This window comes from Globicephala melas, chromosome X (assembly GCF_963455315.2).
Source record: "Globicephala melas chromosome X, mGloMel1.2, whole genome shotgun sequence".
Lineage (NCBI taxonomy): Eukaryota > Metazoa > Chordata > Mammalia > Artiodactyla > Delphinidae > Globicephala > Globicephala melas.
The window spans coordinates 56,555,724-56,573,119 of NC_083335.1; the positions used below are offsets into that span (position 1 = coordinate 56,555,724).

The window sequence follows — 17,396 nt, forward strand, 5'->3', positions numbered from 1 at the left end:
CTCTGTTTCTGTCTCTGACGTTTCTCTTTTTCACACACACACATACACACTCCACTGAAACAGAAGTTTCACAATATTTATCCATACTGAGTACAAAACACTCTGATATTTGCTATTGTCCTCTATTTTATTTTTTAATAAAATGCTTCCTGAGAGTCACCACATTTATTTCACTACCTACTTATAAACTGAGCTCTGTAATTTGAAAAATACTGGGTTAGATTATTCTAGCTCTGACACATGGAGTCATTGTGAATGACCTAAGGAACATTTTCTCTTACAAGTGGATTATGAGTTTCTCACTGAGAAATGAGTAATATGCTTTGGCCGGTTTCATTCAAAATTTAATTCTTTCTCTTATTGTTACATGTGGTGATCCTGATTTTCAATGTCTTTCCTAATGAATAATTTATAACATGTATTCAATTAGAAGTTGCATATAGTGTTAGAATAAAAAATATGATACAAGCTATGATTAATACTAGCTATAGGGAAGATCTATTGGGATAAGATATATGGGCTAGAGTTAGAATGCTGGAATGTTCTTATAATTCAGATGTTTTGTATCTGATTAGGTGTACTTGGGTTAAGGCTACTTTAAGGACTAAAGCTGAGCAAACCAACCATAACATATCTGATGTCAGATTCCAGGTTGGTTCAGAGCTGTGACTTGCAACAACATGTAATTTAATTTGCAGACAATGACTGGCACTGGGGACAGAGGATGAATGGAAGGTGCCCCAGATGGCTACTGACCAGAGAACTGCACCAGCTTAGTAAGGGCTTAGGTGAGGAGTGGAGGCAGTAATCCTACTGAGAGAGATTTCTATACCCAGAGATGGAAGATGGGCAAATACAAAATTCACCATGTGCTTATGAAAGAGTTATTTAGTGATGTGCAGAAAAGAGTTAACATATGCCCAAGACTGCCGTTGTTAGAAAGGCATGCTTACAGGACTGGCCATTGGCTGGCATCTGGGAACCTGACTGGTAAGCAGTTCACTACACTAATAGAAAATGTTCCCTGAATCAGAAGAGTGGTACAGTAAGTCTCCTACATACAAACGAGTTCCATTCCGAAAGCGTGTTTGTAAGTCCAATTTGTTTGTTAAGTCCAACAAAGTTAGTCCTAGGTACCCAACTAACACAATCAGCTACACAGTACTGTACTGTAATAGGTTTAAAATACTTTTCACACAAATAATACACAAAAAACAAACACAAAAAATAAAGAAAACATTTTTAATCTTACAGTACAGTACCTCAAGAAGTACAGCAATACAGTACAACAGCTGGCATACAGGGGCTGGCATCGAGTGAACAAGCAAGGAGAGTCACTGACTGGAGGAGCGAGAGGAAATGGGAGATGTAGAGCTGAAGGATCATCAGCAACAGGAGATAGAGGGCAAGCTGCAATTTCACTCATGCCTGACGTTGATGGCATAGGTTCTGGCTCCTTGCTGGATTCATTTCTATCTACCCTCTAAAAGAAACGATCCAGTGATGTCTGGGTAGTAGCTCTTTTCTTCTCGTCACAGATGACACTGTAGCACTGGATTGCATTCTGAACGGCTGCTGCAACCTTTGTGTACCATTCTACATTAGGGTCCTGTGCCTCAAAAACTAAGAAAATCCCCTTGCCATTTCCTGCGCCGTGAATCTCTTCAGTTCTTCAGTTACTTCTTCCTCTTGTCTCTCTTCATCCTTTCTCTGGGCCTCCAATTCCATCAGGTCTTCATTACTAAGCTCCTCATGTTGCACAGAAAGCAGTTCAATGAAGTCGTCCTCTTGCAGATCTAGCTCCAGCTTCTCGCTGAGGGTCACTAAGTTGCTGAAGACCTCTTTGGACTCCTCATCCACCTTTTCAAATCCACAAAAATTGTGAACAAACTGCGGGCAAAGGTTCTTCCAAACCCCATTCATGGTGATGGCCGTAACCTCACGCCAAGCAAAGTCAATGTTTTTTATGGTCTTGTAGATGTTATAGTCCTTCCAAAATTGTCGCAAGGTTGTTCCTGATTCGTCACTTGCCTTTACTTCCTGACGAAAAGTGTGACGTAAATAATATTTCTTGAAAGTGGCTATAACTCCCTGGTCCATAGGTTGGATGAGCGATGTAGTATTCGGTGGTAGATGCACTACTTTGACATTGGGATGAAAGTTGTCCATGAATGGGGGGGTGGCCTGGAGCACTGTCGAGCAGCAAAAGAATGTTGAATGGGACGTCCTTCTCCAAGCAATATTTCCCTACCTCGAGAATAAAGTGGTGGAAAAAGCAGTACTGGAAAATGGCCTCTGTAACCCAGGCTTTGGGGTTACTCTTCCACACAACAGGAAGAGAGCCCTTGGCTGTTTTAAAGGGCTCTTGGGTTCTCTGAATGATAAACTAAGCGAGGCTTCAGCTTCATCTTGCTGGAAGCACTGCCACCAAACAACAGAGTTAGCCTATCCTTTGCTGCTTTATAGCCTGGCATCAACTTTTCTTCCTTGATGATATAACTTCGGTCTGGCATCCTCTCCCAGTACAGTCCTGTCTCATCCACATTAAAAACCTGCTCGGGTAAATACACGTCTTCATCAATAATTTCCCGAAGCATTTTAGGAAATTCCCAGGCAGCTACCATATCTGCACTCACGGCCTCGTCACTTACTTTTACGTTGTAAATGTTGGCTCTAGCCTTGAACTGATGAAGCCAGCCATGCCTGGCATTAAAAGATGGGCCCTCTGATTCTTTGCTGTATTTCTTCTTCAAGTCTTTATACAGGCTTTTCCCTTCCCCTTGAACCAGCATTAAGCTAAGTGGGACTTAACGCTGATGCTGATCCTGCATCCACACACTGAGAAGTTTCACCATGTCCTCCATCACTTTTCCACGCTTCTTTGATATTATTGTCCACATCACTGGCACAATAGATTTCCCATGTTCCACGATCTTGTTCTTGTTCTTTACAATCTTGCCGATGGTTGAATGATTCATGTTATAAGAAAGAGTGACGTCTACCATCTTTTCGCCTCGCTCTACTCTCTCAATTATTTTCACTTTTGTTTCCATCGTTATCACTTGGTGCTTCTTAGCAACGCCAGACACGTGAACTAACTTACATGATTGGACATGCGAATGCCTGTTTGCATCTTTGAAAGTTTGCAACTTGAAGTTTCATATGTAGGGGACTTACTGTACACTGTGCTTAAACTGTTTGTATAAATAAATTCAGAAATTAATATAATGGCATTAAAAGAAAGATTATATATTTTTAACCCTACCTTTTCTCGCTGAAATGAAGCCTGCCAATCCTGAAACTGTAATCACTCCAATTTTCGGAAGAAAATCTCGAGGTGGATTCTTCAAATAGACATATGCATCTCAAGAAATCATTTGAAAAATAATATAAATAACTTACTATAATTGACATTCTATATAGGTATGATGAAGAAAAGTTAGAGATTTGCTAAGATAATAGCAGATGGTTTAAAACATTCTTCAAAAGAACTACACAAAATAATGATTTGACCAGCAACTTAAAAAGCCAGTTGTTAATAGTTACTTGTTACAAAATAAAATCTTCCTTCCACAGCTGATTTAATGGTATTTGTTTCCTTAATACAGGCGATTATTACACTTTAATGAAATATAATGCTAGAGTGTACACTAGCATTATATGGATTAAGATGAATTACTATAAAGCAAATTCCTCATTGTGTATGTATTATATTCTTATAATGGAAATGCTTCTGGCCTTATCTGTTCAAACATTGGTAGGATCTAGTAAGAACTGAAATAGATACTTTAGCAGGAAACTTTGAATAACAGCCTAAGGAAACATGCAGCTATCACTCTGCTTGCCACTACTCCCCAGTAAACTCAGAGAAGCCATTGCTCTTGGTTAAAACCAATGAGCAGAATGAGAAGTGAGTCTAGACAAAAAATAGATGGAAAGGGGGCAGAGGTCCAAATTTCTTGGCTTTTTGTATATTTAAATGGTTTCTGGTTCCATGCAATCCAAAAAACACACTCTTCTATCATAATTATTTATTTAATTATTAATTATTAATTTAATGGAATTTAATCATATTCTTCAAGGTTGATGAGGAATATAATTTGGACTTAATTGGAATTAATTCCTACACACATTAAATAATGATAATACATACACAGAGGCATTTCAACATCACAGAGGCATTTAAAATTTTAGGTGTTCTTTCTGTCCCCCAATACACATTTATTTTGACAACTGGCTTAGTCTAAAAAATGTTAGGGAGCTATACCTGCTGCCAAACAACATTATCAAACTAACGAGTCAAACACAATTGTTTTCCAACACTAGCTCAAATATTCTAGGGTGACTAATTGATATCGTGTTTCCTAGCAATCAATAGCAAAATACTATGTATTTTAACATCAAATAGTACTTATTTAAACTAATTAATAACAATGGAGATATATGTTTAATTTATGCTGTATGAGTATACAATATGCGTTTCGTACCTAAAACAGCCAGTTTGAGTCCAGGTGTTGCCACTTACTAGCTATGTGACCTTGGTAATCTACTTAACCCCTCTAAACCCCAGTTTCCTCATCTGTAGAATGGGAGTCATTATAATACCGACATCCAGAAATTTGCTACAAAATAAAATTAGATAAATTATGTAACATGCTCATCATAATGCCTCAACATATAATTGCTAAATAAATAACAGATACTATTGCTTTGTTATTATTATTATAAACTGCTATATAGAGTATCTTCTGAGTTGGTAAAACGTGATAATGGATAACATACCAAGTTTATTTTTCTCACATTTAAACCTTGCAAGTTAAAAAGACAATAGAACATTTCTAATTATAGACAGTTCACTCAACCTACCTTTTCCAAATTGTACTGTATCCATTATCCCATATTTCATGAAGACATAAACACCCTAAGTAAAAAGGGGGAAAAAAGGACATCTGCATTTTTGAAGATGTTGACAATTAGGTCAAATAGCCCACATCTTTGAGATTATATGAAATTGCACCAAAATCTAAATCTAGTTTTCCTGTTTATTCTCTATGTGGACACTTGTTGAACTTAGCTTCTCTTCACTTCTTGCTTTTCATTCTATTTAACATGGATAATACTTGTTTGCTATATTCCTCATATAAATGGGTAAAGTAATGCCAATAAAATAATCAGAGCAGCTCACAGAAAAGTTATTACAGAAGTACAGAGATTTATCATCTTATTTTATGATAGCGTAGAAAAATGAATGGAATTTTTTAGAAGCATGAAGAGAGGTATATTTCAGCTTAGAAGCAACATCTGATTAATAAAGATGAGGCAGCAACAACATAATGATTTGTGGAGAAAACAACAAAAAGCCTAAAGAAAAGTGCTTCATCTTCTCCCTTTTTCTTAGTGTTCATTAGAATGAGAAAAATAAATCTAAATAAGACATTTATCTTAGAATAGAAATCATCCCACACAGACTAGTGTCCATCTTGTTTTCAACAGGAACATAAATTATCTGCAAATCAAGATTATATTAGCCCACTGAAGGGATTAAAGCTTTAAATCAAAGATTCTTTTTACCTGTTTCTAACTATTTATTTTAATGCAAGAAATATTGTTACACACATTTTTTGATATGTACTATCTCAAGTACATCAGAAGAAAAATGAAGGCATGGAATAATTTACCCATAGTAATTGCCCATAGTCATGCTGTACTCTATTGATAAAACTAGAAAACACAGTCTAAATATGTGGTCTCCATCTCTGAACTAGTTGCTATGAAACCATGGGATAAAAACAAAAAAAGAGATTTTCAAAGCAAAGACAATAGATATTATTATATTAGATAGGAAAGAATTAAATTATTTCTATTGATATATCTTGGTATTAGTAACTTTGTCTCAGACAGATACTTTCATGATGATCAGATGCAGAAGTTCATCCTGTTCATCATGGTTTAAAGCTGTACAAACCAACACAGACCCTAACTGCCACTGAGCTACTTCTCCTTGGGGACTGTCTCTTGAGAAAATTTCACCTCAAAATTATAATGCTTACTGATCAGTTGATTGGGAATAATGTAACTGTTGAGGAAGAAAACTTTGGGGAAATTTTCCTTAGCTGTGTTTAGGAATTCACTTTTACCACTGGAGGTCGCTGCTACCTAAATTTCGAAACACTAAGGAGTAGGAATAGAAATTGAATTTGCCCTGTGATTCTAAGTTTAATGTAGAATGTAATTTGAGACGGAGGTAATTTTTAAAGAATAGATTACATTTTAAGGAGAACATTAGAGAGGAAATGTTTACATTGAAGATGAAATGCATTTGAAAGTGCCCTTCTTCAATCTATTCATTTCAGCATATTACCAGAGTAAAAAGTCCTTTTAGTCTTAAATTGGGTGATAGTAACAACAGCAATTTGAAGATCTCACAGGAACAATTAACCTCACTGAAAACAACTTTGAGAACACTAGGGAAAATTAGGTGTCAAGAGACTTCAGTCTGAATCATCCAGCTGCTGGCATACAGCCTCAGGGGCATGACTCAGACCCTAATTAGTTAAGCTATTTCCTGCTGAGACCAAACTGTTAATAGTGTGTAGTACAACTAGTCAAACTATTAAAAGTGTATTATTAGAATTATAAAAGTCTATTAGAATTGTCTGACAGGCACAAATTTAAAAAAAATAACACCATGTATTCATCAGACGTTTTAAATATCTGAAATGACCAGAGTTCACAGATTTGATATTTCATAAGACCATTAGAATTTTCTTTTTAAAAAGAATGGATTAGAAACAAAAAAAAGCACAAGGGTTCACAATTGGATAGGTTAGACTTGAGGAAAAGTTTTGTGGTTATTAGGTCAGAATGATGAAAACAATGGTACCACCATTATCATTATGACACTGACACTGCAGATGTTGATGTTAGCACACATCTATGTTGATGTGATGATTATGAAACAGCAGTATTGTACTAGCTTACTCCACCCCTCTGCTGCTGGATAATGATGATTGAAGGCTAAGTATTAAAATAAGGTGAATTCTATTTTGCCCAATAGCTGACTATAGTCAAAACGGTCTTATGAACTAAACCTAACAAGTGAATATTTTACTCAGCCAAATAACTAACAATGCAGAAGTAATCTCAGAACTTCATATAAAAGGTCAAGCAATGTTTTGTACATGCCACGTGACATAAATGCTTGCTGAACTACTTTAATCTATGCAGTAGTGGTAGAGTAGATTAAATATGGCCACAAATTCTTTGCTGCTACTCATATTGAGAGATGGTATCTAATTCCCCTCCCATAAAAACTGGGTTGGCCTTAATGACTTCATTTAACAACAGAATGCTGTAGAAGTAACCTTCCTGGACACCTGAAGACAGGTAAGAAGCTTGGCAAATTCTGACTAAGGCCTCTTGCAACATATTCTCTAGGAGCCCTGAACTGTCCATGTAAGTTATCTGACTACCTGAGGCCAGGTGTGGATGCTTCAGTCAACATTCCCAGCTGAGCCCAGCCTTCTAGCCATCTGTGACAAGGTGCCAGCGAAGAGAATGAAGCTGTCTTGGACCCTCTAAATCAGCCCATTCACCTGATGAATACCACTGGGTGGCCTCTGTCAACACCACATGCAACAGAAGAATCAGCTGTCTGAAGTCTGATTAAATTTCTGACTCACAAAATCATGAGATAGAACAGTTGCTGTTTTAAACCACTAAGTTTTGGGGTAGTTTGTTACACTTCAATGAATAACTGGAACAACTGTTATGTAATAAAATGAGAACCCTCTGATATGAAACCACTATCAGAATTCACTTACCTTGCACCAGCCAATATAACGACCAGTTGTAGTGCGAATGGACTCAAAGCCCATTTGTAAATGACCAGGCTGCTCATCAACATATTTAGACTGGAGAGGTGGTGCAGTATATATGGGGAGCTAGAAGGAAAAAAATTCATGTCAAAAATATAAAATAGCTGAACTTCCTTTTCCAGCAGTATGGCAGAATAAGAATCCTCATCAACATTCCTACTGAAAACAACTAAAAATGCTGATAAAATGTATTTTAAGCCAGCTTTTACCTTGATGTCATTTGCTGTAAAACAGATGGTTCATGGAGTATGGGATCAGGAAACAAAACCCAGAATGAGCTTGAGGTGGGCAATCTTACTGGAGAGCCTATGAAATTGGCATCTCAAGGTGCTGCATGCTCAATTTAAGGTTGAACTAGAAATAAACAGTTCACTCCAAGGAACTGTTAGGAAAACTGATTGTCTCAAAGATTGAGCACGGAGTAGAGAGGAAAGAAATATTTCCTAAGAATTGGCAAGCACAAGTGAGAACTCATAATGTGCAGCATAAAACTATCTTGATAATCTAAGAAATCTCAAATTAAGTATACATTTAAGGTGCTCCCAGGCTGGTATCCCCCACAGATGCTTGGCAGAAGCAAATGAACATCTCCTCTCTGAAGGAAGCTACCCAGACTTCAAAGATTTACAACAGATAAAGGTCAAAGAAATATGAGACCACAATTTTGAAAAATTAAAAAACACAAAGAAGCAAAATCAGAAAACACAAGGAAGCATCTGGACAAGAGCTAGCAGAAACAACAAAGAGCAGAATCAGAGCCACAAAAAATGTATATACTAGAACATATGGTATCAAATACATATATTTTTTATTTTTAGAGAAATAAAAGAGGAAATTTGAGTTAAGAGCAAGAGACTACAAAAATTACCAAAGCTAATGAAAATAAAGAGAAAGAGAACTTCTAGAACTGGAAATTAAAACAAATAAAGAACTCAACTGATAAGTTTTAATAGATTGGATACAGTTTACAGTTGCTGAGAGATTTTGTGAATTAGTAGACCTAAAGAAATTTTTATGCAAAGAAATGAAAAATAAGTATGAAAGAGATATGTATGATAGAGTGAGAAATATTAATATATGTCTAATCAGAGTTCCAGAGAAAAGGAGAAAGATGGGGCAGAAGTAATATTTGAAGAGAATAGTCAAGATTTTTCCAGAACTTATGAACACTTGACAGGTTCAGAAAACTAACATATCCCAAACAGGATAAATAAAAAGTACTCCACAATTAGACAAGTTATAGTAAAACTCTATAACACCAAGGACAAAGAGGGGATATTAAAAAAAAAAAGCCAGAGAGAAAAGACAGATTACCTTCAAAGGAATAAAAATTAGATAAACTTTGATTTCTCAAAAACAACACTGGAAGACACAATATAATATCTTCAATGCACTAAAAAAAAGTAACTTAACTGAGAATTATATACTCAGTAGAATATCTTTTTTTCAAAAATGAGGGGAGAAGGACACAGACAGACAAAACCCAAGATAATGTGTAACCAAATGACCCTCAGTGGGAAATTTTAAAACATGTACTTAAGGCAGAATAAAAATATTCCCATTGAGAAGGTTTGTGATGGAAGAAGGAATGATTAGCAAAGAAAGTGGTAAATATGTGGGTAAAACTAAAACAATGAATGTATAAAATAATAATTTTTAGGCATGTGTTTAAAAAATAGAACTACATCTCTGAGTATCAATATAGTATAAGTTAGGAAGGGATGTCAGAAATTAAAATGTTCTCGGTTCTTAATATGGTTTGGACAGAGGGTAAATATACTGATGAGACTTGAAATGAATGCAGGTTAAAATTTCTAGGGTGACCAATAAAAGAAAATAAAAAGAAGGCAGAATTAACAAACTATGTTATAGAAAAAAAAGAGAGAGAGAAAATAAAGCAAAGAAAGGAAATAAAAGAACAGAAGAGGTAAGAAAAACAAAAACCACAAAAACTTGGTAGAAATGATTCCAAAGATATTAAAAATTATAATAGATGCAAACGGATAAAATGATCTAGTTGAAAGACAAAGATGACGAGATTGCATTTACAAAATACAGCCAACATTTTGTTTATGAGACATTGTTAAAACAACTATTTAGAAAGGTTAGGGAAAAAAAGGAATAAAAAATACATATTGGGCAAATAGCCACCAAAAGAAAGCTACTATAAGCTATATTAATATTAGACAAAACAGACTTTGAGACAAAAATCATTACTAGAGATCAAGTGCCTATATTAAGACAAAAAGTTTAAATAATGAGAGAGTACATTCTTAAACTTGTATACATCTATTAATATATTCTCAAAATACATGAAACAAGGGGAAATAGACAAATTTGCCATCATAGAGGAAGTTTAACTTATTCTCCATGATGGCTGATCAAAAACCAGATTAAAAATAAAAACTAATAGTAACGAGCAGAAGTGGGCAAACTATAGCCCATGGACTAGTCACCAGTTTATGTAAATCAAGTTTTATAGGGTCACCAGCTATACTCATTCATTAACGTATTGTCTACGGCTGCTTTTGTGCTACAACAGCAGTTGAGACGATGTGACAGAGTTGCATATGTTTAAAATATTTACTATAGGGCATTTTAAGAAAAAAATCTATTGACTGCTGGTACAGAAAAATATATTCAACAAGCTTGATCTCACGGATATATATAGCACAGTGCATTGAACAACTGCAAACTACATAATATTTTCAAGCACAAATGGAAATGTATAAAAAACTGACTGCACCCTGGACCATTTCAGGAATTGAAAGTCTTAGGAAATTTCAAAGGACTAATATACAGAATATGTTCTCTTAACACAAAACTCCCACAGCTAGGTCATACTTACTAGTAACAGAATGAGTGTTTTCTTCTTTACATCAGAAACATACAAAATGCCACTCTCACCACTTCTGTTCAACATTTTACTGGACGTTCTAGTCAGTGCATTCAGAAAAGAAAAAGAAATAGAAGACACTAAGTTGGAAAGGAATAAATAAAACTATCTCAAATCGGGAAGATGGCGGAAGAGTAAGACATGGAGATCACCTTCATCCCCACAGATACACCAGAAATACATCTACACGTGGAACAACTCCTACAGAACACCTACTGAACGCTGGCAGAAGACCTCAGAACTCCCCAAAGGCAAGAAACTCCCCACATACCTGGGTAGGGCAAAAGAAAAAAGAATAAACAGAGACAAAAGAATAGGGACGGGACCTACACCAGAGGGAGGGAGTAGTGAAGGAGGAAAAGTTTCCACACACTAGGAAGCCCCTTCATGGGCGGAGACTGCAGGTGGCGGAGGGGGAAAGCTTCGGGGCCGCGGAGGAGAGCACAGCAACAGGGGTGTGGAGGGCAAAGTGGAGAGATTCCCTCAGAGAGGATCGGTGCCGACCGGCACTCAACAGCCCGAGAGTCTTGTCTGCTCAGGGCGGGCGGGGCTAGGAGCTGAGGCTCCGGCTTTGGTCGCAACGCAGGGAGAGGACTGGGGTTGGCGGCATGAACACAGCCTGCAGGGGGTTAGTGCACCACGGCGAGCAGGGAGGGAGTCTGGGGAAATGTGTGGACCTGCTGAAGAGGCAAGAGACTTTTTCTTCCCTCTTTGTTTCCTGGTGCGCAAGGAGAGGGGATTAAGAGCACTGCTTAAAGGAGCTCCAGAGAAGGGCCCAAGCCGCAGCTAACAGTGAGGACCCCAGAGACAGGCATGAGACGCTAAGGCTGCTGCTTCTGCCACCAAGAAGGCTGTGTGCGAGCACAGGTCACTCTCCACACCTCCCTTCCGGGGAGCCTGTGCAGCCTGCCACTGCCAGGGTCCAGGGATCCAGGGACAACTTGCCCGGGAGAACGCACGGCACGCCTCATGCTGGTGCAATGTCACGCTGGCCTCTGCTGCCGCAGGCTCACCAAGCATCCGTACCACTCCCAACCCCAGGCCTGAGTGAGCCAGAGCCCCCAAATCAGCGGCTCCTTTAACCCCGTCCAGTCTGAGCGAAGAACAGACGCCCTCTGGCGACCTACACTCAGAGGCGGGGCCAAATCCAAAGCTGAAACCCAGGAACTGTGAGAACAAAGAAGAGAAAGGGAAATCTCTCCCAGCAGCCTCGGGAACAGCGGATTAAATCTCCACAATCAACTTGATGTACCCTGCATCTGTAGAATACCTGAATAGACAATGAATCATCCCAAACTGAGGAGGTGTACTTTGAGAGCAAGATTTATGATTTTTTCCCCTTTTCCTCTTTTTGTGAGTGTGTATGTGTATGCTTCTGTGTGAGATTGTTTCTGTATAGCTTTGCTTTCACCATTTGTCCTAGGGTTCTATCCGACCGTTTTTTTCAAAAAATTTCTCTTAATAATTATTTCTTATTTTAATAAATTATTTTATCTTACTTAATTTTATTTTATCCACTTTCTTTCCTTTTCTTCCTTCCTCCCTCCCTCCCTTCCTCTCCGTCTCTCTCTCTCTCTCTCTCTCCTTCCTTCTACTTTTTCTCCCTTTTATTCTGAGCCGTGTGGATGAAAGGCTCTTGGTGCTGCAGCCAGGAGTCAGTGCTGTGCCTCTGAGGTGGGAGACACAACTTCAGGACACTGGTCCACAAGAGACGTCCCAGCTCCATATAATATCACACAGTGAAAATCTCTGAGATCTCCCTCTCAAAACCAGCACCCAGCTTCACTCAACGACCAGCAAGCTACAGTGCTGTACACGCTATGCCAAACAACTAGCAAGACAGGAACACAACACCACCCATTAGCAGAGAGGCTGCCTAAAATCATAATAAGTCCATAGACACTCCAAAACCCATGACCAGATGTGGACCTGCCCAACAGAAAGACAAGATCCAGCCTCATCAACCAGAACACAGGCACTAGTCCCCTCCACCAGGAAGTCTACACAATCCACTGAACCAACTTTAGCCACTGGGGGCAGACACCGAAAACAACGGGAACTATGACCATGCAGCCTGCAAAAAGGAGACCCCAAACACAGTAAGATAAGCAAAATGAGAAGACAGAAAAACATACAGCAGATGAAGGAGCAAGATAAAAACCCGCCAGACCTAACAAATGAAGAGGAAATAGGCAGTCTACCTGAAAAGAATTCAGAAAAATGATAGTAAAGATGATCCAAAATCTTGGAAACAGAATAGAGAAAATGCAAGAAACATTTAACACGGACATAGAAGAAATAAAGATGAAACAAGCAACGATGAACAACACAATAAATGAAATTAAAAATACTCTAGATGGGATCAAGAGCAGAATAACTGAGGCAAAAGAACGGATAAGTGCCCTGGAAGATAAAATACTGGAAATAACTACTGTAGAGCAGAATAAAGAAAAAAGAAAGAAAAGAACTGAGGACAGCCTCAGAGACCTCTGGGACAACATTAAATGCACCAAAATTCAAATTACAGGGGTTCCAGAAGAATAAGAGAAAAAGAAAAGGACAGAAAAAATATTTGAAGAGATTATACTTGAAAACTTCCCTAATATGGGAAAGGAAATAGTTAATCAAGTCCAGGAAGCATAGAGAGTCCCATACAGGATAAATCCAAGGAGAAACACGCCAAGACACATATTAATCAAACTGTCAAAAAATAAATACAAAGAAAGCATATTAAAAACAGCAAGGGAAAAACAACAAATAACACACAAGGGAATCCCCAAAAGGTTAACAGCTGATCTTTCAGCAGAAACTCTGCAAGCCAGAAGGGAGTGGCAGGACATATTTAAAGGGATGAAGGAGAAAATCCTACAACCAAGATTACTCTACCCAGCAAGGATCTCATTCAGATTTGATGGAGAAATTAAAACCTTTATAGACAAGCAAAAGCTGAGAGAGTTCAGCACCACCAAACCAGCTTTACAACAAATGCTAAAGGACCTTCTCTAGGGAAGAAACACAAGAGAAGGAAAAGACCTACAATAACAAACACAAAACAATTAAGAAAATGGGAATAGGAACATACATATTGATAATTACCTTAAATGTAAATGGATTAAATGCTCCCACCAAAGGACACAGACTGGCTGAATGGATACAAAAACAAAACCCATATATATGCTGTCTACAAGAGACCCAATTCAGACCTAGAGACACATACAGACTGAAAGTGAGGGGATGGAAAAAGATATTCCATGAAAATGGAAAGCAAAAGAAAGCTGAAGTAGCAATTCTCATATCAGACAAAACAGACTTTAAAACAATAATTATTAGAAGAGACAAAGAAGGACACTACATAATGATCAAGGGATCAATCCAAGAAGGTATAACAATTGTAAATATTTATGCACCCAACATAGGAGCACTTCAATAACTAAGGCAAATACTAACAGCCATAAAAGGGGAAATCGACAGTAACTCATTCATAGTAGGGGACTTTAACACCCCACTTTCACCAATAGACAGATGATCCAAAATGAAAATAAATAAGGAAACACAAGCTTTAAATGATACATTAAACAAGACGGAGTTAATTCATATTTATAGGATATTCCATCCAAAAACCACAGAATACACATTTTTCTCAGGTGCTCATGGCACATTCTCCAGGATAGATCATATCTTGGGTCACAAATCAAGCCTTGGTAAATTTAAGAAAATTGAAATTGTATCAAGTATCTTTTCCAACCACAACACCTTGAGACTAGATATCAATTACAGGAAAAGACCTGTAAAAAATACAAACACATGGAGGCTAAACAATAAACTACTTAATAACTAAGTGATCACTGAAGAAATCAAAGAGGAAATCAAAAAATACCTAGACACAAATGACAATGGAGACATGACGACCCAAGACATATGGGATGCTGCAAAAGCAGTTCTAAGAGGGAAGTTTATAGCAATACAATCCTACCTTAAGAAACAGGAAACATCTTGAATAAACAACCTAAACTTGTACCTAAAGCAATTAGAGAAAGAAGAACAAAAAAAACCCTTAGTTAGCAGAAGGAAAGAAATCATAAAGATCAGATCAGGAATAAATGAAAAAGAAATGAAGAAAACGATAGCAAAGATAAATAAAACTAAAAGCTGGTTCTTTGAGAAGATAAACAAAATTGATAAACCATTAGCCAGACTCATCAAGAAAAAAAGGAAGAAGACTCAAATTAATAGAATTAGAAATTAAAAAGGAGAAGTAACAACTGACACTGCAGAAATACAAAAGATCATGACAGATTAGTATAAGCAACTCTATGACAATAAAAGGGACAACCTGGAAGAAATGGACAAATTCGTAAAATAGCACAACCTGCCAAGACTGAATCAGGAAGAAACAGAAAATATGAAGAGACCAATCACAAGCACTGAAATTGAAACTGTGATTAAAAATCTTCCAACAAACAAAAGCCCAGGACCAGATGGCTTCACGGGCAAATTCTATCAAACATTTAGAGAAGAGCTAACACCTATCCTTCTCAAACTCTTCCAAAATACAGCAGAGGGAGGAACACTCCTAAACTCATTCTACGTGGCCATCAACACCCTAATACCAAAACCAGACAAGGATGTCAAAAAGAAAGAAAACTACAGGCCAATATCACTGATGAACATAGATGCAAAAATCCTCAACAAAATACTAGCAAACAGAATCCAACAGCACATTAAAAGGATCATACACCATGATCAAGTGGGGTTTATTCCAGGAATGCAAGGATTCTTCAATATACGCAAATCAATCAATGTGATACACCATATAAACAAACTGAAGGAGAAAAACCATATGATCATCTCAAGAGATGCAGAGAAAGCTATCGACAAAATGCAACACCAATTTTTCATAAAAACCCTGCAGAAAGTAGGCATAGAGGGAACTTTCCTCAACATAATAAAGGCCATATATGACAAACCCACAGCCAACATCGTCCTCAATGGTGAAAAACTGAAAGCATTTCCACTAAGATCAGGAACAAGACAAGGTTTCCCACTCTCACCACTCTTCCTCAACATAGTTTTGGAAGTTTTAGCCACAGCAATCAGAGAAGAAAAGGAAATAAAAGGAATCCAAATTGGAAAAGAAGAAGTAAAGCTGTCACTGTTTGCAGATGACATGATACTATACATAGAGAATCCTAAACATGCTACCAGAAAACTACTAGAGCTAATCAATGAATTTGGTAAAGTAGCAGGATACAAAATTAATGCACAGAAATCTCTGGCATTCCTATACACTAATGATGAAAACTCTGAAAGTGAAATCAAGAAAACACTCCCATTTACCATTGCAACAAAAAGAATAAAATATCTAGGAATAAACCTACCTAAGGAGACAAAAGACCTGTATGCAGAAAATTATAAGACACTGATGAAAGAAATTAAAGATGATACAAATAGATGAAGAGATACACCATGTTCTTGGATTGGAAGAATCAACATTGTGAAAATGACTCTACTACCCAAAGCAATCTACCGATTCATTGCAATCCTTATCAAACTACCACTGGCATTTTTCATAGAACAAGAACGAAAAGTTTCACAATTTGTATGGAAATACAAAAGACCCCGAATAGCCAAAGCAATCTTGAGAACGAAAAATGGAGTTGGAGGAATCAGGCTCACTGTCTTCAGACTATACTACAAAGCTACAGTAATCAAGACAGTACGGTACTAGCACAAAAACAGAAAGATAGATCAATGGAACAGGATAGAAAGCCCAGAGATAAACCCATGCACATATGGTCACCTTATGTTTGATAAGGAGGGAGGAATGTACAGTGGATAAAGGACAGCCTCTTCAATAAGTGGTGCTGGGAAAACTGGACAGCTACATGTAAAAGTATGAGATTAGATCACTCCCTAACGCCATACACAAAAATAAGCTCAAAATGGATTAAAGACCTAAATGTAAGGCCAGAAACTATCAAACTCTTAGAGGAAAACATAGGCAGAACACTCAATGACATAAATCACAGCAAGAGCCTTTTTGATCCACCTCCCAGAGAAATGGAAGTTAAAACAAAAATAAACAAATGGGACCTAATGAAACTTCAAAGCTTTTGTACAGCAAAGGAAACCATAAACAAGACCAAAAGACAACCCTCAGAATGGGAGAAAATATTTGCAAATGAAGCAACTGACAAAGGATTAATCTCCAAAATTTACAAGCAGCTCATGCAGCTCAATAACAACAAAAAAACCAACCCAATCCAAAAACGGGCAGAAGACATAAATAGACATTTCTCCAAAGAAGATATACAGGCTGCCAACAAACACATGAAAGAATGCTCAACATCATCAGAGAAATGCAAATCAAAACTACAATGAGATATCATCTCACACCAGTCAGAATGGCCATCATCAAAAAATCTAGAAGCAATAAATGCTGGAGAGGGTGTGGAGAAAAGGGAACACTCTTGCACTGTTGGTGGGAATGTGAATTGGTACAGCCACTATGGAGAACAGTATGGAGGTTCCTTGAAAAACTACAAATAAAACTACCATATGACCCAGCAATCCCACTACTGGGCATATACCCTGAGAAAACCATAATTCAAAAAGAGTCATAT

General features: G+C 37.4%; 1 protein-coding gene across 3 annotated transcripts in view; it reads right to left on the reverse strand.

Moving 5' to 3' along the window:
• The window catches only part of APOOL (apolipoprotein O like), a 125,441-nt gene that overhangs the window by 38,499 nt on the left and 69,546 nt on the right, over window positions 1-17,396 (reverse strand). For all 3 annotated transcript variants that reach the window (XM_070044681.1, XM_070044680.1, XM_030850312.3), the window contains exons 3-5: window positions 7,824-7,943; window positions 4,867-4,921; window positions 3,266-3,364 (exon numbers count right to left, since the gene is read on the reverse strand). In XM_070044681.1, coding sequence (XP_069900782.1) covers window positions 3,266-3,364; window positions 4,867-4,921; window positions 7,824-7,943 — 274 coding nt within the window. The remainder of the gene's footprint in view (window positions 1-3,265; window positions 3,365-4,866; window positions 4,922-7,823; window positions 7,944-17,396) is intronic.